Source organism: Octodon degus, unplaced genomic scaffold (genome assembly GCF_000260255.1).
Source record: "Octodon degus isolate 3935 unplaced genomic scaffold, OctDeg1.0 scaffold00148, whole genome shotgun sequence".
NCBI lineage: Eukaryota > Metazoa > Chordata > Mammalia > Rodentia > Octodontidae > Octodon > Octodon degus.
The window spans coordinates 1,978,399-2,003,212 of record NW_004524724.1 but is presented as its reverse complement, the minus strand read 5'-3'; the positions used below and the strand labels follow the sequence as shown (position 1 = coordinate 2,003,212).

Here is a 24,814-nt window from a genome sequence, read left to right as displayed (position 1 = left end):
AAAGATGAGAAGGTGCTTGGGTCTGTCTCACTGGACTCCAATTCCCCTGAGTTTCTTTTGAGGGCACTGCCAGATATTAGGTTAAGTGGGTACTGAGCCTCACATTGAACGATCCCTTTAAGCAAAGCGGAAGACATTGCTTGGATTTCATTTATTTGCAAGAGTCTGCCTAGCCCTGCACTTACTTTTAACTAAGCTCTTGCCTCTGGTGGGGAGTAACAGCCCAAGCCCCCGCAAGGCTCACCGAGCCGCCTTGCCTGCCTCCGGGAGGGGCCTGCAGCTCACTCCTGGGTCTTAAAGGCCTACTTTCAATGATCGGTATGAAAGTAAGTAGTAGCCTGTTGACAGAGACGCCACCTGGACGAATCCCAGCACTCTGGGGTCACACAGGGTCAAACGGCTCAGCCTGGGACTGGAAGCCCTGCCGCCACCTCCACAGTCCCTCAGGTGGGTCCCCAGGGACTGCTGCCCACTAGATGGGATGGGAGGCGATGAGTTTTCCCTGCTCCTGAACTGAAAACGCTGTTTGCAGAGTGAGCAGGCCTACCCCTTCTTCCTTAGAAGACCTAACCACCTCACAAATGCAGCGCCCCGTAGGAAGTTCAGATGCAAGGTTATTTATCCATGGGCATGAGGGGGGCACATCCTGACACGCTGCTGCCCTCTGTTGCCTGGTGCACAACTCCTTCCTGAGTCCGTGGGGTCCACAGACACAGCTGAAGAAGACCAGCCACAGAGAGCAGCCACTGTGGTGTGAATGTGGGGAGCCACAGGGCCAGACAGCCAGGGAGTTGCTCCTCCCTGTTCTATTGTTTTGCCTCCTCCTGGTAAAATTAAAAGTCAGATTTTTTGTAGCAGGTTGCTCACCCACACTCAAGAGGGCAGAAGTGGACGTAAGAGCTCCGTGTTGGCAGAATTCATATTCCTAAGTGCTTGGCCAATAGCAAAGGATCCACATGTAAAATAACTTAGGGTGGTGGTGGGGCAGTGCGCGGCAGAGGCGGTGACTGCCATGGGAGGGACGCTAGGAACACGACGTGGAAGGCCCTGCACAGTGCTTCCTGTGGGGGAATCCTGCCCTTGGAGTTTTGGGCACGGGTAGGGCTGGGGTGGTCCTGGGATGGACCGAAGCTCTTAGAGTCCAGAAGTGAGCAGGGCAGGCACTTCCACAAAATAACACCGGGACGAAGAGAAAAGCCCAGGTTTGTAATCTCTAGGGACATCAGAAGCAAGGCTCGGAGCTGGTCGTGACTTAGTGCAAAGAGAGAACAGAAGGCGGTGCCCAGTGGCTGAATGGGAGCAGTGAGGGGGTAGCCGAGGTCATGGTGGCACCCCAGTTTCATCCAGGTTGCAAGGGGAACCCACAGAAGGGGCTTCTTCTGGTAGCCACCCGCTTCTGGAGATCAGAAGCTCACTCTGGGCACTGCAGAGTGGGAGCTGGTGATGGGCACCTGGTAAGGAGAGGCAACCTTGGCCCTGGCTCTGTCTGCAGCAGGAAGCTTGGCTCTGTGGTCGCTGAGGCCCTTGCGCCAGAGCCACAGCCTGGCCCTTCTGCTCCTCCCGCAGCCCCTTTCCCCAGACAATGCCCAGCCTGGGCTCTGCCGGGGGGTGGAGGCACCCACAGCAGGTCCACGTGAACTTGAGCAGTTAAGCCTCAGGGTCCAGCCGTGCTCAGAACCTCACATCGCCCGCTGGTGGCCGATTTCCTCCTGTGGAGACTCTGAAGGCCGGCTCTCATGCTTGCGCACAGAGCCCTGTTCTGTCCTGAGGCTCCCCAGTCAGAAGGGTGCTGGAATTGGAGGTGCCTCCAGCTTCCTTTGGTTGCAAACATCCTCCTTCCCTGAACTGGAGCCCCACCTCCTACCTGTGTCCACTCTGTGTGGACCCTCGCATCGTGAGAGCCACGGCTTTTCCACCCACCTGCGTGGAGGCGTGCTGGAACTCATCTGCCGGGTCTCAGGAAGTGGCAGATACAAGTGGAGACTCGGAAATCATGACCAAACTCCCACATGCGTGAACCCATGTACAGTACTCAAGCCATGAAGAGTGAGGCATCTTCAGCATGGGGACAGAGACCCACTCTGGCGCCTGTCCATCCCCTGTGGAGTGGCTGGAGCTGAGCAACCAGGTCCCCCCGAGGTGCTGGCCCAGCTAGTGCCTGCACTCTGTCGCCCCCGTGGCTTGCTCTGTGACTTATTTGAGCACCCGCCTTCATACGGCCCAGGCTCTTGTCCCCACACCTCTCCTGGACACGATCACTGCCCTAGCTGCAAGCAGGATTTGCTCCCTCTGGCCCAGGTCCTTGCGTGGCACCGAGCCGGCCCCGGCACAGCCCAGACTTCCAATGAGAAGTAACCCTGTCCAAATCAGACCTCAAGTGCCCCAGGGCTGCTCACCCGGCCTCCTGGGAGTGGTGGCCTCCAACCCTCGCTTCCTCATTTGCAGAACAGATAGTGCAGTCTGTGCCTGTCTGGTAAGGCTGTCAGGGGACTCCAGTGAGCTAGCCCACGGGGTGACCACCATGTCCCAGTTGCTGTGTGGGCTGTGATTTGTGTGGAAAGGGAAGCAAAGGGCTGGGTGACGTGCTGTCTGTGGTGCAGACCTGGAGCAGCTGCCGTGGCCGGCGTGACCCTCTCATAGCACCGTGGACCAGGACCCCAAGGTTAGAAATTGTAAGACTGCTGGCAACAGCAGTCCTGGCATGTCTGCTGGAAGTAAAACACAAGAGTCTTGGGCTCAGACCTTTGTTATTCCTCTCCGTGGCGGCCTACAGGACGCTGGCTCTGGCTCCAGGAGGGTGAGGGCTCTTTCCCCCTTTCCCAGCGTGGCTCTCACGGCTGTGTCTGCACTCCTGGCTCTGTGTAGGGGAGACTTCCTGTCATCTGTACATTATTCAAGTCAAGCAAATGTGTCATCTGCCTCATCTTGTGGTGGTGGTGATGGTGCTGAGATCACAGAGCTGGGGACAGTCTTTGGCGCCCAGGGGAGGAGAGCCTTGCAGGGCCTGTGGAGCCCGGGACCCTATTGCCCTCCTGTGCCCTCGCTGGCCTCTGCTGTTCCAAGAAGCTGCCTGCCTCTGACAGCACAGCCCTGTGAGAGACGCCGGGAGTCGGCATCTTCTCTGCCCCTGCAGACACGCCCGGACTCCCTCCAGAGGGAGCTGAGTTGAAAACAATAAAAGTGAACCTGAGTGCTAGAGGCGCCAGAGAGTGTGGAAGGTGGACAGGCCCTGAGCAGAGTGGCTGCTGACTGCAGGCCCCTGGCACTGGAGGTCACGCTGCTGGCAGGAGCAGAGCTGGGCCCAGGCCACGCTGGGGAGCCAGAGCTGAACCCAACTGAGAGCGTGGCTCAGTCTTCACACAGTGTCCCCAGGAGGACCCGCAGGCCAGGAGAGGTTTGGGGACCAGGCATGCTGTGCAGGTGCCAGGCAGCTCTGTTTGGTTCCACAAAGGGCTGCCCTGAAGAAACCCTGGCCCTGCTGCCAGGTGTCTCAGTGCAACTTGGCACGTGGGTTTTGATAAAAAGCCACCTGCTCTTCGAGTATTGGCAATATATGATTTTAAAATGGAAACTTCCAGACAGAGCCAGCCTCTCCTGCATGGGGGCCGGGTGTGGCCACAGGCCACCATGGGAAACTCCTTTACAGTGGGACAGACTCTGAGGAAAGTGTGTGCACAGCGCTAGCCTTTTGCTTATGAACAAGCAGTTGCGTGGGACAGGCCCTGTTCACACAGGCCACACATTCCTCAGGACTGTGGACTGCTCTCCCAGCACAAACCAGAAAGGCAGCGTGCAGCCTGCCCCACAGCCTCTTTACAAGTGTGCAGTGGTGGTGGCAATGCCCTTGCTGGTGCAGGGGCCGTGGGCACGAGGGGCTGCAGCACACCCAGTGCAGGTGACACCAACTGGAGCGGTGCTGAGTCGGCACAGTACCATGTTGGACGTGCCTGGGGCCCTGGCGCTGAGGACCAGAGAGGCCAGGGCAGAGCAGACCTACTGACAGGATTCTTGCAAAAGCGAGCGTGGGCTAAGCCTGCAGTGGGTGAAATAGGCACGCTAAGTGTTCATCCAGGCTGTGACTTCAGCTTGCCACGTGGGACCAGAAAATGCCTGCTTGGCAAAGCTGTCCACGAACTGTCCCACCCCACCCTACCAACCCCACCTGGTCATCCAGTCTCTTCTGCTCCCCTCTTGCGCAGCATCTCCTGCTGCCAGTCCCCGTCTAGGTGCAGGGTGACAAGAGGGAGGCAACACTCAGGAAGATGCCTGCCCTCGGAGCTCCAGCCCCAGAGCTGATGCAGTTCCCAGCGGGTCAGAGGACAGGAGTGGGCAGAGACACGGTGGCCTGGCCAGGGCGGAAGGGTGGTCGGGGAGGTGACGGCGACTCTGAGCAGGGCTGGCGGGGCTGCTGCGCCTCCTGTCGTTTCCCATGAGGTACAGCACGGCTCTGCACGACTCGTGCGGCCTGGCTGGGCTGGGCCCTCTGCGCTGGGAGCCTTAGCCAGGCCCTCGCTTCCTTCCTAGCAGAGAGAGGATGAGGCCTGAAACCCAAGCCCAGGCCTGCTCTCAGAGGCCTTAGGGAAGGGCGTGGTCCCCTTCTGGGAGGGGGAAGGGGAAGGGTAGCTGGGTGGGGATTTGTATTTGTCCAGTGAGGACAGTAACGTTATGGTGGTTCTCTGGAGCCTCCCTCTCAGAGTGTGCATTCGTCTTTAACGCCCGCTGTGTCTCGTCAAGGCAGTAGAATTGCCTGCTGTCATATTCTCTGTGAGACAGGAAGTCACAGGCCTGTTGGCAGGACCTCTCCTCAGCAGTCCCCCCTGCCCTCCCTGATCCTCAGTCTCTGCCCCAAAGGCCCCTCCTGACCTGCCTTCTGCTCGCCTGGGTCTGCGCACGTGCTGGTCTTGGCACTTGGCCTGGCCACCTGTGGACCCTCCCACCCCTGCTGAGGCAGTGCATCGCTGTGAACCACAGGGCAGCCTCTGGCCCTGGGCCTGCACCTGGTGGTTTGGTGCCCACCTCTCTACAAACAAGGGTTCTCACATGGCCCCTGAGCTTCCTTCTGACTCAGCTCCTACCAGGGCTCCTGGCCTTGGTCCAGCCCTGCCTGCATAGGACAAAAGGAGGCTCCCTCTCTGCTGTGCCAGCCCTTCCCAGCCTCTCCCGCACTGGGATTCATCTAGTGGTGCTGACCCAGGCCCTGAGGAAGCAAATCCAGGCTGCACGGGGGCATAGTTCCCACATGGGCATCCCTGCTGCTTTGCTCTCTCACTGTCACAGCGTGGGCCCCGCTTTTCTGGCAGGCACACCAGCTCTGGATGTATGACACTGTCCGGTGCTGTTGCCACCCTTGTGTGCACCCGGGGTTGGGGCGGGGGGGACACAGAATCACAGTCAGACTGAAGTGAGCGAAGTGCTGGAGTTCTGTTCCACAGTGACAGTGGCTTTGCTTAACAAATATTAATATTAATCACAAGTATAATTTCAATAGCTGAAAGAAAGGATTTTGACCTCTGCCACAGAAGAATGACAAAGGGATGCTGCAATAGATCTACAAATACGTGCAGTGAATCGGTTACCACACAAGGCACGCACTCATCGAAGCGGAACCCTGTGTCCCACGAATGGTGCACAAGACCGTGTGCCACATGGCAGGAGAGCTAAGCCTCCGCAGAATGTCGGGAGCTGCTTAGCCTTGAGCAGATCTCCAGATAGCGCAGTGGCAGGTTGCTGGCCACAGTGGAGAGAATGCCCCGTTGCTGCACTCTGACTTGAAATTTTCACTGTTGATGAGTGAGGTCTTCTCAGGGTCTCCAGGTGGACAGAGCCCCTTGTTGCAGCCAGCTCACACCATGCTGTATGCTGTTGCTACGAGAGGCCCACGGCCTGAGAAAAGTGAAAGGAACTTTCTGGTACAAAATTGCGCAGAAGTACAGGGCCAGGGCTGCAGGCTGGCCTCCTGTGCCCCACCCCATGGTGGCAGAGCCTGCACTCCCTTAGTGCAGGGCTCGTCCGGCCCACGCGCACAGACCAGTCCTCTCTTCACCTTTGCTCGCACTCAGGCTTCCGCTGCTCACGGTTCTCCCAGAGTGACGGCCTCGCAGTGTCTGCACACATTGCTTCTGTCCTCAGCCCCAAGCCCAAGAAGCTTGGTTGACCAGAACACCAAGGCCTGGCTTGCCTGACACAACCCGGAAATGTCTACTGGAGAGAAAGGATTCCAGTTAGTGTGCTGTGCGTCATGTTGTCGTGTAGAACTTGGAATGTCGTGAAGAAGAGAACTAAAAGAATTGTTTTCATTTAGAGCAGAACAATGACGAGTTCAAACCATATGTAAATATTTAATTAAGCATATAAATACAACTTGGCCATAGGAAACCATCCTTGTAAATGATGGTACTAATGGTTCACAGACGTGTAATCTGTGTGTTGTTACTGAGTGTGCTTTTTCATCTCCTAAGTTTTGAGCACTTCTAAAATAATCAGCTATCTCGGCAGTGAGTATGCTTTTCTGGGAGTCGGTGATACTAAGAGCTCACAAAGCAATGATTACTATCGTATGAAATTACAGCCCTCCAATTCAAGCCTACCCTATGAAGCAAAGCAGTATTCGTGAATACCTGTGATTATATTTCAATATTGATTTGCATTAAATACTTTGTCTTAGGAAAACCAAAAGATTACAAAATTCAAAAAGAAAATTTTTTAGCTTCATGTCCTACAAGTTAGAATTACTAACTATGTAGTAATTCTAACTAGTGCCTTTTAATATTATTAGAGAACATAAAAATATCTGTAAAGCCAAATTAATGAGCAGAACTATTGCTAATTTTAAGTGCTTAATATTCATAATATTAACATTTGCATAGTCCCCAATGAATATATCCAGGTAAAGTTTAAGTATAAATTCTGTCCTTTCATACGGCCTTTAAAATGAGACTGTCATACCGGCGGGACGCCTACCCCCAGAAGGTTAGCAGGAGCCGCCTGCTGTTCCAATGAAATATTCTGACGTCAGTGAGAACTTTGTGAAGAAGAGCGTTTCACCCATATCCTCAGTTTTAAAAGCTGTTCTCCTTAGAGGCATCAATCAATAAATCTTGAAAAATTACTCAAATTAGCATTTGGAAAAATGTCCATCATATTACAATCAAGTTTCTTGCTGAATGATTAAGTTGTAATTTTGGAGAAAATTATACACAAATGAGAAAGGACACTGTGGACCTGCAGCACAGCCTCACCTACCAACCTCGTGTTCTGGGGTCAAGCCTTGGGGACAGTGGCCTGCTCCTGACACAGGTCGTTAGTGCTCCTCCTGGTGGCCCCCAGCCGCTTGCCACTAGACTGAGAGAATGGTGGCCTCCTCTTCCCTGGATAGTAATTAAGCTTCTTGCTGGTAAAGTGGGTGTTAGGACACACCGTGCCTCCACCCCAGTGGCTTAAAACTGTATGTTGATAAAATCGAGTACAGTTAGAACTTGGTGATACAAAATTTTTAAGAAAAGCCTGAGCCTTACTCTAATATTTACATGATTAAGGAGGCTTACTTTGCATATGTTCCTTCTCTTGTCCAATCTGGATCATATTTATTTTTCATATATATATATATATATATATATATATATATATATATATATATAGTTTCTCACTGGAAAAGGTTAATATTTTGTTAACAGATAAACCCCCCAAGTGAGTCACAAGCTGTTGTAACAGGAAGCTGCCCTCATGGCCGGAATGCCAAGGTTCGAAAGGCAGAGAAAGGGTCTGCGGGGCACCTTGTTGATTACTTTTAGTGCAAAGCTCGGGTCCCTCCATCGGAACAGCTCTTTCAGCTTACTGCCTTGACCTTCATGTTCATGTGGTGGAAGAGCCCTTGGAGAGTCCAAGTGTAGAAATCTGCGTGCTTCTTTCCGGCCAGCAGCTGCCATAAATAAGAGCATACCTCATTTCTAAATAGTAGAAGTGACAGAAACCTTGGAATTTGAGAGCATGGCCCTGTCTAAAGACAGTCAACTTAATTTAAAAAGAAACATTATGCCTTCCAGACCAAACCCATGCACAGAGCCCGCGTGCCCCGCAGGCTGCTGCCCTGCCAGCCCCGCCCAGCTGTGCGTCCTTCAACCTTCTCCTGATGGCTCAGATCCTCCTGGAACCTCCCAGCCAGGAACAATTCCAGTAACAGGAATGCACCAGTGTTTGGAACTGCCCAAGCATGGATTGTTCATGGTAGTCGCAGTGGTTGTCTCTTCTGAGTGTAGGACAGAAACATCAATGGACTAATGCTCTGACCAACCACGGCCCAATAGCACTCTTTCTTCTTTGGGTCCTTATCTGAGATTCTGTCCCTGTTGGGGACAGTAGCACTTTGTTTCATGGGTGATAGGACTTGTCCCTCAGGTGAGAAAGACTGCACATATCTGTGTTAGCGTAACCGTACTCACATGGCACCCGGCGTGCATGCATTGTGGACAATGCAGGAAATGTAAACAGCACTTAAAAGTAAATGCAAGAAACTGTCACCCAGAGATAAAGAGAGCACCGGCTAGGAGGCGTGCTGGACAGGGCTGTAGGTGGTCCTGGCCCATGTGGGCCGTCTCAAACTTGGTGGCTTGAACACCTCTATCCCACCCTCCTGGAATCCTAGAAATCCATGATCCTGGTGCTTGTGGCCCTGCTGACGGAGCACGCATTGTCCCTAAGTTGCAGGTGGCACCTGGCCATTGCATCTTCATGTAGAGAGCTCTATGGCCTCTTTCGACCTCCTGTGAAGGCTGTAGTCCCTCCCTGGGCTTCTTCTATCCTGACTGGACCCTGATTAATTCCTGAGGCTCCACTGCAGGGGCTCATGATTTCAGCCTCTAAATGTGGGAAGACACGGGATCCCTTCCATGCCAGCTTCCCAACACCCCATTGGCGCCCCGTGCCCTATATCTCAAGGAAAGGATTGTGAATGGTCATAGGCGGCTAAGACTTGGAGTTACATCACGTGCAAAGGCAAATGGATTTTGCAAATCACTTCCCCAGAAAACAGTTCATGTGGTGTTTCTATCAATTGCCTATACAAAAGGAAAAGCAAGTCTTTAGCATTTTTCATCCTGTTTTTGTGTATTTTAAAAATGGTATCTGATAGGTAGTGCTACTCTTTCTCAGGTAAGCTTGTCGAGTAGATCAGGCCAAGATGCTCTGAGAGCAGCAATGAGAGGTGCGCTCCCCCGCGTGTGAGTGGCGTCTTTCTTCAGCGTCTCCTCTGGCGATGCACTGGCGATGACTGTTACTTTATGTTATTTTTTACTTCCCTGTATTGCCCAAACATCCAATATTGAACCTGTAACTCTCCTTTTAAAAAAGATCTGAACAGTGCTTCAATTTCAGTAAGTGCTTAAAGATAATTTGGAAAGCAGTTCTTTGAAAACACATTAAAAATCAGGAACAGACAGACACACCTTGAACATCGAGGATGAAATGGGAGAACTTCGGCAAGGCTGGCATGTGCTGTGTACAGACGCTGCTGTGAAACCCCAGAAGTCTGCAACCTGCTATTGAAAAGATACAAGGGAAGAAGAGCCCGACTGACTGCTGAGCCTGGCTCTCAGCGCCTACCTACCTCTGTCCGTCCACTTGGTAGACTCCATCACTCCCAGTGCAGACAGCTGGACACTCAAGGGAGGCAGCTAACAGACTCGGCTGCGCCTCAGCTGCTGCCTGCCCGGGGCCTCCCTAGCCACTGCTCTTCACTGAACCACTTCCCAGGGCAGGTGCAGCCCTGCGCCCCTGTAGATTCGCCTCAGGCTGGCAACCTCATCCCAAAGCACAACCAACTCCGTGGAGTGACAGGTGACACACTCACAGAGGACAGGGTTGTGAAGAGCTGGCGAAGATGATGCCTCAAAGGCAGAACCAGCCCATGGAAGAGCAGCATGGGCTCCACAGGCTGGAGGGCTCAGCCCACAGTCTGTCCTTAGAAAGGGTCCTGGAGGGTGACACACGACCTTGCCGCTCTCCTCAGCACGGCACTGGGAGCCTCTGGGCTGGTTGCTGTTGTTTTTACCATCTGAGGTGCTGAGACTCACATGAGCATGCCCTCCCCAAGAACCTTCTGTGCAGAGTTCCAGCCCCAGGTGGAGTCAGAGTGAGCATCCTTGCTGCTCATGAGGCCTTGAGGATAGATCTACTGAGGTCGTAGGGCTTTCTACGGAGAACAGAACTCCAAACTGGATGACACCCGCAAGCCACAGAAGCGCTTCCGCTCTCCTGTCCATGTTCGCCTCACCTTGAGGGCCTGTGCTTACTGCAGTAGTGTGGTATGATGTCCACACTGTCCACACGGCCTTTTCATGTCCCTTCACCACATGACTATGCATGTGGTATAGACACAAAACTGCACTGTCATGTGCATGGGTAACAATGATTGCTCAGTTATGTAGTTCACAGGACACATTTTTTCAGCTCTACCATGCTGACGTTAGGTCACCAGGCATTGCATGGTTTGTCATTATCGTGGGTCACTCTAGAGTAATATAACCACTCTGAGTGTGTATATGACACTTGTCTCAGTTTTTTTTTTTTTTTCATTGTTGAGACAAAATGACCAACACCCAAAGTTAAAGAAGGCATGGTTTATTAGGCTTACAGTTTGTGGGTGTCTCGGTCCTTATTTACTTGGCTCCCGGGCTGTTTTGGGTATCACACACCCTTAATGCCAATACCGTCTTACATCCAGCCACCTCGAAAAGCTCAGCCTTGAGTACATGAGGCTTTGGGGGACATGTAGGTGCGTGCCTCAGCAGTATTCTGCCTCAGTTACTTTTCTCCTCTGCAGAGACTACACACATATGTGCAGAACTAGAGAAGAAGAGGTTTATCAGCTCACAATCTCTAGAAGAGTCAGTCCCTAAGGCTAGCTCCACGGCAGGGTGGGGGCAACAGAGGCCACCAAGCAGGGAAGCAGCAAGGGACCCCTGCAGCCCTCCACCTGTCCCATGGTCTCTCCGGGCTCCCCACCCTGCCAGGGGGTGTCACTGGTGCCCAGGTGGGGCACCTTAACCCCAGGATCACATCCTTAATTCCCGCACCACACACACTGAATCCAGACATCTCTGAAAAGCTTCACCTGTGACTCATGAGGACTTGAATGGACATCTGGGTACAAGCTGCAACATTCTCCCTGTTTTTTTTTTTCTTTAGTTAATTACAGTGTCCCTTGGTTCACAAACATTTTTTTCATAATTCTTGAAAAGGTGGCCATGTTTTGTTCGTGTGGGAAAGATGGCTATAGTCACAAAATTTTGCCAAGTGTTTCTGTATGCAAGACAAACTGCAAGCAAAAGCTTTCCTGAACCAAGGTATCAGTGCGTGCTGCCACAAGAAATGTTAGTTTAAAATTCTTATAAGGCTATGCAACTAATTAGCTTCATAGCCAACACATTTAGACCACTATTGTGTGCTCTTTCCTTTTTTTTTCCTATATTTTAGGGAAGGGTGTACAGGGTGTGCAGGGCCTCACTACTCGATCAGACTCATAGTGATCCGCCTGTTTACAGCCTTCCAAGTGCTGGGATTACAGGCACACACCACCATGCCCTGTCTCAATTGCTGTCTCAGTGCATCCCAGGGATGGGGCCGGCACAGCAGGCCTGGGGATCGAACCCCCAGTCCCTGCGCCTGCTTGCAGGTGCTTTAATCTACTGAGCTATTTGGCTGGCCCTCTTTCCTTGTTGAATGTACTGTTTGCCTCTGAGTTTTGTTGAGCTCCATAGTCACAGACTGAAAAATTATTTGAAAAACAGGTTGTTAATACACAAAACCTGCAGAACAGGAAAATGTGGCAATTACCAGGAAAGGCATTGCTGTTAATGAAATGGGTACAACGCTCAAAGCTTGTGTTCATAAGTAATACCCTCACGGAGGCTAAGTATTCCTGGTTGATATCTTCTGAGTTAGGACGACATTGAATTGTGACTTTTTTGTAAAGTCTATAGGCATTTCTGGGAAGACGTGCAGAATTAATGATCACTGCTTTTGATCTTGCCCACTTTCTGTGTAATTCCTGTGCACAAGAGTAATTTATGAAGCCACAAAACTCAGTTGCTTTACTAAAGTTTTAGGTTGTATTGTTTTAAGCTAAGAATAAAAAGGAGAGAAGAGGCATTTTATTGAGTAAATCTTTCCAGTCCACATTCACTTAACGAATGACTGCACAGTTGTTCTGGGGAACCTGGAGCTCAGGCCACCCTGCAATCATCGGTATGTCAGCTTTGCCAGTTTGTTCTTGCAGAACTATTTGGAAAAAGGGGTTTATAGAGCATGCATGAAGATCCTCCCGGGGAGAAAGCCTTGCAGAAATGATGCACCTGGGTTGCCCGTGTGTGAAACACGTGCCCTGAGAGTGTGTGCACGGGTGTGACTCGCACACCTCCTCGCCAGGAGTAGCACAGGACGAAGCTCTCCCTGGGTCAGGTGCCACATGGAGCTGTCTTGGCCAAGACCCTCGGAAACTGCAAGCAGAAGGTGTGAGGGGGTGAGGCCCTAGGTGTTCAATCTGAGCTGCGGCAGGGGTGGTTCTTTCATGCTACAGGGGAATGGGGTGAGATCCTGCTAGGAAAGCAAGTTTTTAGGAGAGTACACTATGTAGTTCTGCAAGAAAAGGTTTGTAATAGTTTATGCTTAAAATGTAGATTTTTAAATAGAGGGGTTGCCAAAATCAAAGCTTTGGAATTACAGCTCAAGCACCCGGCACCGTGAGGCTTCTCAGCTTGTCCATTTGACCAGACTGACTTGCTGTCCAAGGAGACCAGCCCAGGCCTGCTGCAGGGAAGAACCAGGGTCTCAAGCGAAGGCACTGCTCTGGGTCACCAGGTGTGACTGAGGAGGTCCTTCCTCAGATTGCAGCAACCCGAACCTTGACCTCCAAGTGGAGCGGTAGATCGGGGGACCCCGATCTCCTGGGGAGAAAGCCTTGCAGAAATGATGCACAAGTGCACAGTTGAGGGCCCAGGGAGCACGAGACTGTCGTCCATGCAGAGGTTCGGCCCTTGCTTTTCTTATGTGTCGGTAAAATCATCATTACACAGCGATGTCAGAACCATTATGTGAGGACTGTGAGAGGGATTTGATATGAGACACACTGACTTGGGAACTGAGCCCAGGGCCTCCACGCTGAACTTCATCCCAGCCCTTTGTTTTCTCCTTGGAGGTAGGGTTAGTGGCCACAGCTGGCTTTTCTAGATGCTTTAGAATAATTTGCAGGGGAAGAAAATATGAAGATAAAGCTCAGGGATACACTGCTGGACTAGCGCACATGGCAAGGCCCTGGGCATGAGCCTAACAACAAATGCAGGCACAGATGTAGGTCACTCGCAGACACTGACGGCAGCATGGACTCTCGTATCGGCCCTGGGTTTGGCTTCTCTGCAGCTTCATTTCCATTTCCATAGGGTGGTGGTAGTAACGGGTGCTGCTTCAGGTACGGTATGTATTTACTAGGGATACTGGTTTTCTAGTATAACAAATTAACAAAAAGTCACTGGTGTAAAACAATATAGATGTACTCTTATGAGATCTTGGAAGTACAAGATTCCACCAGACTCCAGTCCCAGTGGGTGTGGGGGGGAGCTCCGTCCTGGATCTGGGGCAGGACCTGTGGGCTTGCTCTTCTAGCTCCTAGAGGCCTCTTGCCCTTCTTGGCCAGGCCATCTGCCCTCTTCCACGCCAGCCGTGGCCAGTGGAGTCTTTCTCCTCCCTCCTCCTGGACTTTGGACTCCCCTCCCCTTTCAGTGATCCCCACAGTGATCCTGTTCACCCAGGAACCCCTTTCTCAGCCAGCCAGGCAGCCAGCAACCTTAGTTAATTTCCTGTGTGGTGACAGTTTCCAGGGATTACGATAAAGATGTGTAATTCTGCCTACGGGTCAGCATTTCCAAGGGGGAGATGCCAACACTCCTGTTCTTTTGCTGCCCTGGAGGAAAGAAGCCTTCCGCCTGGCCTTGATGCTTAGATGGGAGGATGCGGCTGAGCAGTGTTCCAGCACCAGGCAGGCAGGAGCCCAGAGCGTGGCTTCCCAACACCATTCCCAACTCAGCAGCCTGTTAGTCTGCACATAAAACTGGAAACCTACAACAGGGCATGACGCCTGACCCAAGTGCACACGCAGTATGACTGTGCAGCTGTCTTCTCCCTGTGTCATCCTCTCCTGAGGCTTCACTGTGGAGTCCCGACGCCCTGGAAGTGGAACTTGGGCACTAGCCTTCCTGCCAGGTCTAGGCAGCCGAGTCCAGCTGTGAGTGCACCCACCCCCCATGCTGTGCCTCTGTGTACAGATGCCAGAGCCCCCTTGAGACTCGGACTGTCCCTGCCCCTGCACATGACCAGAGAAGCGCTGCTTTTTCTGCCCTAGGAGTATGGCCAGCCAGTTCACTGGCCCCTGAATTCCCTGGGACCCTCAGGTTCTCTGAAGTCTGCTTCTTACTGGCACTACCAGCACCGGCTTCTGGTGTCCAGAGCTTGATTGCAGGGTCACCTCCTGTCCTCTGCTTTCTTCCACCTGGTTTGTGCCTTTCCCTGACAGAGGCTTGGTTCTCTCCTCTTCTTCTGCCTTAAACCATTCTCCTACATTGTAACCAGCCCACCTGGGTAGTGTGCCAAAGGGCACAGGAAGGACCTTAAGGGCTCAAGAGCCCACCTGTGCCAGGCCTGTGCTGGCTCGTGGGCACGTTCTCACACTCCACCCTTGGGGCCTTCAGCAGGCAGAAGTCCTTTCCCCGCAGGCTAGGGATGCAGAGCTGTATAGGAAGCAGCTAAGGCAGCACAGTGCAGGGCCAAGGCACTGGTGAGCTCAGATCCCCCGGGTTTCAAAAACCTGGCTTTCTGCACACAGGAGAGCCTGGCCTTCCACTTGGTTCAAGGAGTCCACGGTAAGAAGGTGGCCACAGTCCCTGCACTGGGGCAGTCACTCAGCGACCTAAGGACAGATGTGCCAGCGTGTGGTCATTGTGTTGCTGGTTTCTGTGGGAAGCTCAGGACTGCTGTGTGCACAAAGTCCTTCAAAGAGCCAGCATGGGGCAGAGATCTCTCTTGATTGTGCAGATGAACCAAGGAAGATTTACTGTTTTAAAAATACAAGCCAGGATGTAATCTTTCCAGGTGTGGAGGCTTTGAGCCACAGTAAATTAGGGCTCTTGTGCAGGTAAATAATTCTGACAAATCTGTTTTTTTCCACTGAGAGCAGTCCCAGTGCCCAGTGACAGGACAAAACCTGCCTCTCTTCTCTGGCAGGAACACCCACAAGGGAAGCCTAAACCAGCCCAGCAGCTTTGCAGAGGGGCGGAGCGCTCCCTTGACAAAGCCACCCCTGTGCCTCATCCAACTCCCTGGCTGGTCCTGGAGGCTGGGTTTGTCTCACCATGCTCAAGGGCAAGGGGCCAAGCCTGGGTTCCTGTCCAGCTGGAGTGGAGTGCATTGCGTTCTGTAGTTTTATGACTTGGAATCTCCTGAAAGGTCCCCTGGATCATGTTATACCTCCACCTAATGTTCCACTATCTTTCCCTGATTAGCTTGTCTTTATTTACAAGCAAGAAACATAATTTGAACCAAGTGGTTTAATTACAGGAAGAATGCTTTCTGGGCCATCAGAAGATTCTTGGTCATGAAAAAGGACCAAAGCAAAGGATGCACAGTCTGTGTTCTACGATTCTGGCGCAAGGAAGCACAGAGAGATGTCCTTAGCAAAATAAACAAACACCTTTCCAAACAGCATCGTTTCCTTCTTAGGAAGGGAAATATAAGTTCACTGGCCTATTAAATACAGTTCTCAGGTCCGCGTGCAGGCTGAGCAGGGCAGAGCGGGCTTTGAGAACTACAAGGGCCACCGGGTGTCACTGTCGGTCAGCAGGCAAGACGGCCACGCAGACTACGAAGATGACAGGTGATGACGGAGCAGTAGATCGGTGCAGAGATTACTGAAGTCCGAAGTCCACACTGTGCCACAGAAAAGAACATCTGCACACAGGGCGCCAGATGCAAGTATCTAGGTCTGGGAGTAATTCTCCCTTAAAACGTTCAGCAAATGCCCGTGTGTCGGGCTGTCTGTCTCTCATTTATGATGAAGAGAATTGAAAAGAAAAGCAAATGGGATCAAATAGTAACAATAACTGAATGCAAGCACGACGTCTATGCGACCGTGATACTCCCAAGCAGTGTCAGTTCGTGTCCCTGGGCAGGTGACGTGCAAGTCTAGAGCTCCAGCTTAGTGGAGGATTCTACGCGCCACACTGGCCGGCCCGCAGGCAGGAGGTTCCAGCCCTTGGGCGGCGATGGAGAGAGCACTTTTGCCCTTGAGCAGCAGTGATTGTGTCACATTGTTTTAAACATGAAACAGCAAGTCCCAGTTCTCACACTGGGTCCAGCAGATGGTCCCAGTGGACCAAGCGCAGGGTAGTCCGCGTGTGCACCCGGAGAAACGTAGCCCAGTCCCGCAGGGCAGGTGAGAGGCCTGGCTCCCGTCCGCCCCAGGGCTGCGGTAGCTTAGCGTGTTTCCAGGGCCGCCCCGCCCCGCCCCGCCCCGCCCCGCAGCAACGGGCGCTTTTCCCGAGAGGACTTCTTGTTCCTTCTCTCATTAACCAGGCTCCAGAAGAGCTTGCTTTCCCTTTGCATTCCCTGTATGGAATCTTATTTGGCTCCTTCCTGACCTCTATAATCTAGAGGATTCTGTCTCTTAGATTGAAAATAATTTGAGAAGACTGCTGTCAAGTGTGTGCAGGATAAAATGAAAACACATATAAAGCAGAAGAGAAGTAGGAGAGGGACTAATGCAAAAATGAAAATTGAATATATAAAGCACATACTTCATGCCCAATGAATTTTCATAAGATAAAAGTACCCATTATTAAAAAGCCTCCAGATCACTTTGGATATAAATATTTTAATTGAATATTAACTTCACCTGATTCTTCTAGGGCATGCTAATACCAATATTGTGCAGCTTGTTCTATAAGCAGCCATCATCCTTTTTTTTTTCTTTTCTCTTGTCTTTTTGAGACAGGGTTTTGCTATGCAGTTCAGGCTGGCCTTGAGCTCACTTTGTAACCCAGGTTCGTCTCAAACTCTTAATAATCCTCCTGCCTCAGCCTCCTGCATGCTGAGATTACCGGTGTGCATCACCATGCCCAACTTTTTTCATTATCAGAGCTGGAAATCCAGCTCAAAATGTATTTCTGCATTTTTCCTACTTTATTTCCTTACTGCATCTCTGTACGGAAAGCTGCATTTTCTAAATCAGTTAGGTAAGCAAATCTTTATTTTCAGGAGCTGACCACGAGCCATTTCTGCATTACTGAGGATGCAGGTGGCCAGGGCTCCAGAAACAGCAGGCCGAACATGCACACCTAGAATGCAGGCCTTCGGGGTTCTCACACCGTGATGATCCCTGGAAAGCTGGGGTTCACCCACTACGTGCTCGGTCATGTCCCGTGCGTCTCTGTGCATGAAATTATGCCATCTTCACAGTGACACTGTGAGGTCAAAAGTACTAAAATCCCAGGCAACACTAACCATGACAGCTTCTTGTCCCTGGCAACACCGAGCAGCTGAGGATTAAGTGACAGAGGGACAAGGACTTGAACCCAGGTGACCTTCCCAAGAGTCCTCACTGGACTTCACTCTGCAGCACTCATCCTTAGGAAAGCGTCCGTGGACATTGGCCAGTGAAAGGGGAGGTAAGAAAGCCATCAGGCAACAAGCAGAGTCAGGATGGGGAGCTGCTCCTGCCTGGTCAAGAGCTTTTGCCCAGGGCACCTGTCTGAAGTCCAACAGTGCATTCCTGAGGAGAGAGGAGAAGAAAACGCAAGCATCTGCGTGCATCTGGCGGCCACGCAGCCTGCCTGGGATGCCGCTGCTATCCAACAACACTGATTGCATTACGCACTCCTGGTCTGCTTCAGTGCACCTGTGGAGGCAATTTCAGGAGCTCGATGGCACCTGTGAAGCCCGACATGCTTGATGTCTCCTACAAGCATGGCCAACGCCAGTGCTGCCGTAAGCACTTGCACGCCACCTTCAAGATGTGCTCTTCAGTGGCCCCTCTACCCTGCAAGAAAGGAGCTAACCGTGATGATTAACCGTGGGAGCAAAGCAGAGCTCTGTGCTTCCTCTGGGCCAGGATAGACCACCCCACCCCCCCTCCCACCCCACCTCCCACCCGTGTCACCCTGGGAATGCTGGTTTCAGAACTGATCCCACTCTCTGGTCTCAGGGGCTACACTGGTCCCCGCCCAGTGCTGCTCTGGAGGGAAAGCGCCAGCACAGGCAGGGAGGCACGCCTGCCAGAGGGCCACATCCTTGGCACCGGGGTGAGATGCCTGCCAGAGGACTGTCCACGCACGTGCCAGCAGTTATCAGCTATGAGTAAGAAGTGTTCCCAAGCCCCAGACTGCCTAACTCTTGGACAGATTTTCTTGCCATAAACTTTTTGAAACGGACTATATACAACAACCTTAAAAACAAAGAAGAAAACAAAACAATTCAAAAAGCTCAAGTAGATGTAATCAAGTAGATTTATCAATCTCCTAAAAATAAATTTTAAAAGCCTGGACACTTAAAGTCATTTATTACAGTTGGGCCAATGTACATGTTATGATGATGGATGTAAGAAACATAAAGTACTCGACCAGAAAAATAATGCAGAACAAATACTAGAGGGGTGTTGAAGTAGCTTTCTTGACCATAATGTAAACATGTTGGAAAATTAGTCTCTCAGCAGCCCACATTCAGAAGCGCTGGGCAGCTGACGCTTAGCCAATACCCATCAGAAACTGTGTCCATTAGATGCCTAATGGACAGCTCTAGTCAATTAAAAGATTGACTTGATGTCTTAAAAGAACCAAATTTAATTGACCTGAGATCCAAGTGTATTTCTTTTCTGATTCCCAGTAAGTCAATGAGATAGAGCAAGTGAAAAGTATTGGGAAACACCCATCCTGTGTAGGGAGGCATGTTACATGTGTGGATAATGGATACACATGTGTGCTTGTTGTTGTATGACCAGTTCACCTGTGTGTGTGTTATGGGAGTGTGTGTGGTTTTAGGGCTCTTACTAATATTCAAACATAATGTAAATGTATTTTATCAACATCTCTGTGAGATATAATTATGTAAAGGCCTCACATTTGCATACTCTGCAGATGTTGAAAATCATTTGTTTATGTTTTACTTGGAACAGTGTGTATGTGCATGTGTGCACACATGAATGTTTTGTCTTCTTATAACATGAAGTCTGGCTTTGAAAAGAGCTGATTCCTTTCTGCCCGTGATGCTGCTGTTTTTCACTGCTCTGCAGCTATGCTAAGCTGTGGAAGCTGAACACGTGGCCTCTTCAAAACATTCCTGCGCTCTCTCTTTGCCTCTCAGGGAGGAAGGGCAGGAAGCGTGCTATTGCTAACTCCCTATATGCAGTTGCTCAACAAAACCCTGAGAATGAGCAGTCTCCCAGGATGGCTGTGTGCCTGACAGGAGGGTGGTAGTGCAAGCCTTTTGCTAGCCCCAAGCACTCTACCTATGGGAGGCGCCCTTAGCTTTTTTACTCTAGTGCAGCATGGTGGAGCCTGGGACTGGAATAAGCTAGCCAAGGGAAGGAGGCAATGAAAATGCTTGCTAAGCACCTCTTACGGCAGTGCCAGGAACTTAACCAGCAGCTTCGCGTTGGCCTACTGCTAGCATTCGGAGGCACACTGCTGAGACTCTTGACAGTTAATGAGTTCAGAGTGGATGCAATGCAGCTCGGTAGAGGGGTGAGAATTGGGGTGTGAATCGTATCGTCTTCTACCACTGTCCTTCAGAAACACGCAGGCTGGGTCATGCACTTTTGGAGGGGTAATTCAGAGTGTTCAGAACGTGATGAGAATGCCAGCTCTGCATTACATGTGGAACCACATGTGGCCCGTCCACACACTTGGGGCAGGTGTGGATGGCAGAAAACTCCTGTTTTCCTGATGAGTGCCCTTTCTGTGCATTTAGCTCTCCACGCAGGCTTCAAGGCCTCAGTGTCTTTTCATTTATTCCCTCTGAGGCCCACATGTTTGGGCAGCCATTAGCCTTTGAACATGCAAAGTTCTTTCCCTGAGTAGGAATGTCCCAGTTGTTTCAACCCCTGCCCCCCATATTGCAAAACCAAAACATGCAGTATTACAACCTGGGCGAGTCTTGGTGTGTCGACACTGAAAGGCGTACCGTAAAGGCAGGAGACCAGACCAGACACCACCAGCATCCACTCCAGAGTCCTAAGGTTCAGGAAATGAACAGAGTCAGAAAACAGGTGACCCCCACAGCCCTCTGCTTCAGTGACGGGGAATGTGGCTTCAGGGAAGGCCAGGTAAGGAGGAGAGTGGCTGTGCCTCTTAGCCTTTCACATAAACATCAGCGGCTGGCCCTTGAGGCTGTATAGTCAGAATCTGTTAAAGGTGGCCGTGCCAGTCACTGACCTTATAGCCAGCAGTGAGTGGTACTGAAGGTGCAGGCTGAGTCCTTCTGTCTCATCCCTGAGAGGTTTTGCAGGGTCAGCCTGGGGACACAGCAAGCCGAACGTGCTGGCCCTGTGACCACTGCACCCTGTGAGCCAGGGGCAGGTGCGACAGGCTCTGTGTGCAGAGACAGAAGCCGGCGTCCGGAACACTGCCCCCCGGGGGCCAGGACTGGGCGGAGGGAGGCCGAGCTCCAGAGAGGAAGTGTTGCATTTCTCAGGAAGCGCACCCCAGTCTCTGCCTGCTCCTCTGGCGAGAGCTCAGCCACTGCTGGCAGAGCAAGCCTGCCCAGGACTCAGAGATGTTCGGCCCGAGGAAAGGTATGTGGAAGTGGAAGCGCTCTGCTACACACGTGCTGGGGCAGGGCAGAAGTCAGGCTCAGAGGGCTCGCGGTTGCTTTCTCGGGTCCAAGGAGCCACGTGGATTTGTGCTATGCAGTACTGTAGCGGCTGACTTGGGAGAGAGAACGCTGGGAGGAGGTAGGGGACTCTGAAATACTGGCTCCGGCTAAAATGGTGAGACAGAAGTGAGCTGCCGGCATGCGCGTGTTCCTGCTGAGCAGGATTCCATGTGGCAGCGCTCTGAGGTGCAGGTCTGGTCGCAGCTGGGGGTCCCATTCATGTCCAGTGGCTGTTGTGACCAGCCCTGGGCACTCATGTTTCATGGGCCCACAGGTCCCACTCATGGCTGAGACTTCCATGTTGTCTGTCTTGTCCTTAGCTGAAAATCTGCAGGCCCAGGGCAATGAGAGTGAGCCCACCTGGGCCCTGCTCTGTCACCACCACACCTGGGTTTTGAGAGGCTGAAAATGCTTCTCTCCAGGGCTTCTGTAACTAGCCTCCTAGACCTCTGCTGAAATGTGTTGACTTTTCTTCAGTGGTTTATGATTTAAGTTCTCTCAGCTCCAGAGGCAAGAGGGAGGAAATAGGAACGGTTTTCTTTCTGAAAGTTTTGGTAAAACAAGCCAAAACAGCATTAGCATCGACAGACCAACCTGTACTCTTAAGTGGGAGGAACAGAGATGTAAAAAGAACTGAGGCGTGTAAGAGAGCTCTTTGGTTGTTGATGTGCGCAGCAGATGGGATTCATTATCGACTTTTTAAAATGCAGTTGCTCTGCACTATCATTTATTTGTAGTTTTGCCTTCTGAAAGAAATCATTCCTGCTAACTAGTTAGTTAACCGCAAGCAGCCACGGACACCACCAACCTGCGTATTGTTTACCACTCAGAATGAAGCTAGACAGGATGCAAGACATTATCCCTTTCAGATCAGCAGTAAATTTATGAGCATAATGAACAGCTAAAAGGTCATGCATTTTTTCCCTTAATTCAGATACTTTCAAAAGCAGTTATTGCCATCTTAGGGCAACGTGCTTATGAAACTCTCCTTAGAGACACAGAAATGTTTTAAATACAAAGGATCTAATTTCGTTTTTCCAGTTCCGCGCACGGGTGCCACACTCATCACCACGGCATGTGCAGAATCCCTAAGGAAAATATTTGGATGAGTGGTCCAACCCAAACACACAACGAGGGGTGCTAGTACGCTGGGACCAGGTGCTCTTTTTTTTGGAATGTATTTGGTACAGGGTCTCACTACACAGCTTGGACTCATACTGATCCTCCTGTTTTCAGCCTCCCCAGTGCTGGGATTACAGGTGTGTGCCACTACTCCCAGTCTCAGTGGCCAGCTCAGCATGCCCAGGGGCAGGGCCGGTGTGGTACTGGGAATCGAACCTCAGTCCTTGCACTTGCCTAAGCAGGCGCTTATCTGCTGAGCTATCTGGCCAGCTCAGGGACCAGGTGCTCACACAGCTCCCCGCCAGTTCTCCCCTCCCACTGCCCCTCTTTCCTCCTGCTCTTGTTCCCCACATGTCTCAGATCCTCCAGGCACTTGCACATGTAGGTGTCTTTCTGCACAATTGGCTCTGCTTTCTCCAACTGTGGCCGTCACTATGAAATGGAAGGACAGCAATGAATATTTCATCTGCAGCACTTAAGGCTCTGCGCTTAGCTCCTGCTTGGTGCTGCCCAGCCCCGCCCTGCGCGCCTCATAATGCTTATCGATCATCGGCAAGGTTGTGCTGGGCTGAGCTGGAGAACCTTCCTACCCTCTGCAGTCGATGCTCCCAGATGCCTCGATGCGAAGATGTAACTTTTTAAACATTTTAACCTTTCACATCAGAAGCATCTTAACACCAGCGCTAAGTCGCAGTTTGGTCAGTCGGTCGGTGCTTGGGAGCGCCTGCCCTGTTTCATTTCTCATGGCCCAGGAATGAAAGCTGGGCCTTGAACGTGCTGTGCCACAGAGCCGACCCTCTGCACCTGTCCAGGGCGTCTCCTTTCCATCTTTCTTCTTGATTGAGCCTCATACAGTCAATGCTGTGTTTGGTTTAATGAAGTGCAGCAGCAAAGAAATGCAGACGGATGCGTGAACACTGCGCTCTGGGTGGGCACTTCGGGGCGAGCCTGGGGAGGCAGCGCTTTGCTCCTTGGTGGCCTCTCTGGCCAGCTTCCATTGCTTTCCCTGCTTTTCCCACCCTGGCCGTGGGGCACTGTGGTTAGTGGCTCCGAGCCAGATGGTTGGACAGCCTGGAATATCCCCTGGGGAGGTCAGGAGTGATGTAATTACCAGGATTCGACTGTAGTAAATGGAAAGGTACAAGGTCTTGAAACTAAACATCTAGGTTCAAGTCACCCTGTGCTCTTTATGACTATGCATTTTAAACAATCTAGAATTTATTCTCAGAACTTCTGGTTACACAGGCAGACAATTGAAATAATAGGAATAATTTCTTCATTACAGAACTGATAGGAATATTTGTAAAACTGCCCTTGCACTAGGAAACTGCTGAAAGTGAAACGTACATTAGAGCACTTTTTCAAGGATGGATAACTAGAATTACAAATTTTAAGATTGGCATTAAATAAAAACGTCACTAGACAAGCATGTGTCTGAGTGAAGCCGCAGCGCGAGGCAAGTGGAAGGCACACCATTCCTCCCGCACCATTTCTAATTGTCGCTGGATGGGGCCCGCACCACTGCCCACCTGGCTCAAAGACCAGACAGAGGGATCTGCAGAGGGGTCCTGCACTGTGGAGCGCTCCCAGCGAAGCTCAGGCTGTTGCATGCAGCCCCAGGGGCGCTCCCTGTTGACTCAGCGGCTGCAGTCCTCCCTGCAATCCTCCGTGGCTCCCTGGCTTTGAAAATAAGATGAGGGGCTGGGAGATGGCTCAGTAGAATAAGTGCTGGCCTGGTAAGCGCAAGGGCCGCTCGCTCCGCTCCTCAGTGGCCGCGGACTGCCCAGTTTCTGAACCCGGAGCGCGTGGTGGCGTCATGGTGCGCGGTTTCTTCGGTGGTCTCATCCCAGGGCTTCCTTCCACCTCTGGAGTCCCTGAGAGAGGACAGTGCTAGCGCCTCACTTCAGAAGAAAACGGCACCCATCCCAAAGATGCGTGACATGCCGAATTTTCTGTCCTTGTCTGGAGTGATCCGCGGCTCCCTTCCTTCCATCACAGGGTTCCACTCCCGCAGGAGACCTGCTGTGCGAGCTGCGTGCTCAGCGCCAGCCCCCCACCGCCATAGTGAAGTGAGGCGCTGGGCAAAGGTGTGCTCCCCTGCAAATCGTTTTCACTGCTTTCCCAAGTGGAGGAGATGCAGGTGATCCGTGCTCACCCTACGTCTGCTCTAGGTGCTGTGCAGGCAACCAAACCTTCCCTCGCTGAAGGGGCATTCGGAGGGAGCCTCTCCTCCCCTAGGAGGAGGTACAGGCCAAGTCAGTGCCTCTCGGGGAAAGACAGCCCCGGCCCAGAGCAGCCAGAAGGCCACAGTGTGACTCCAGCCGCAGGGACGGGAAGCCGTGCACACCCGGCCCAGCGGCTCACTCGCATCGCTGCGCTGCGCTGCGCTGGTAGGCAGAACCTTCTTCCTGCAAGCGAGAGAATGCACATTTTTTCAGTTTAGAATCTCATATTACAACTAGCTGATTCTAAACAAATTTCATGCAAGAACATAGTTGCCAGTGCCTGGAAACGAAAGTCCTTAAAAAAAAAAAAAGCACAAACAAAATATCAAAATTGATTAGGACAACTATGTGCATTTGAGAATTCTAGAATACTTTTAACTTTTATAGTCTCAACAATATAAAATAAGAGTTGAAGAGTGTCATTATAACTTCCAAACACTGCTCACTTCAGTGGTACTTAAATTAGTGCTATATAAATCCCATTGCTACAGTGACTATAAAATATAAGAACTTTTAAAAATGAATGCTTAATGGATGTATTGTTTTGAGGACGGGGCCCTTCC

At 51.5% G+C, this 24,814-nt stretch overlaps 1 protein-coding gene across 3 annotated transcripts in view; it reads left to right on the top strand.

Moving 5' to 3' along the window:
- The window catches only part of Oxr1 (oxidation resistance 1), a 330,122-nt gene that overhangs the window by 191,648 nt on the left and 113,660 nt on the right, over positions 1–24,814 (top strand). The window contains exon 1 of one of the 3 annotated variants that reach the window (XM_023702311.1): positions 20,610–20,824. The exons of the other annotated variants lie outside the window; for them this stretch is intronic. Within the exon in view, the coding sequence (XP_023558079.1) occupies positions 20,806–20,824 (19 nt within the window). The 5' untranslated portion in view covers positions 20,610–20,805. Of the gene's footprint in view, positions 1–20,609; positions 20,825–24,814 lie in introns of those variants that run through there. 3 annotated transcript variants of the gene reach the window in all.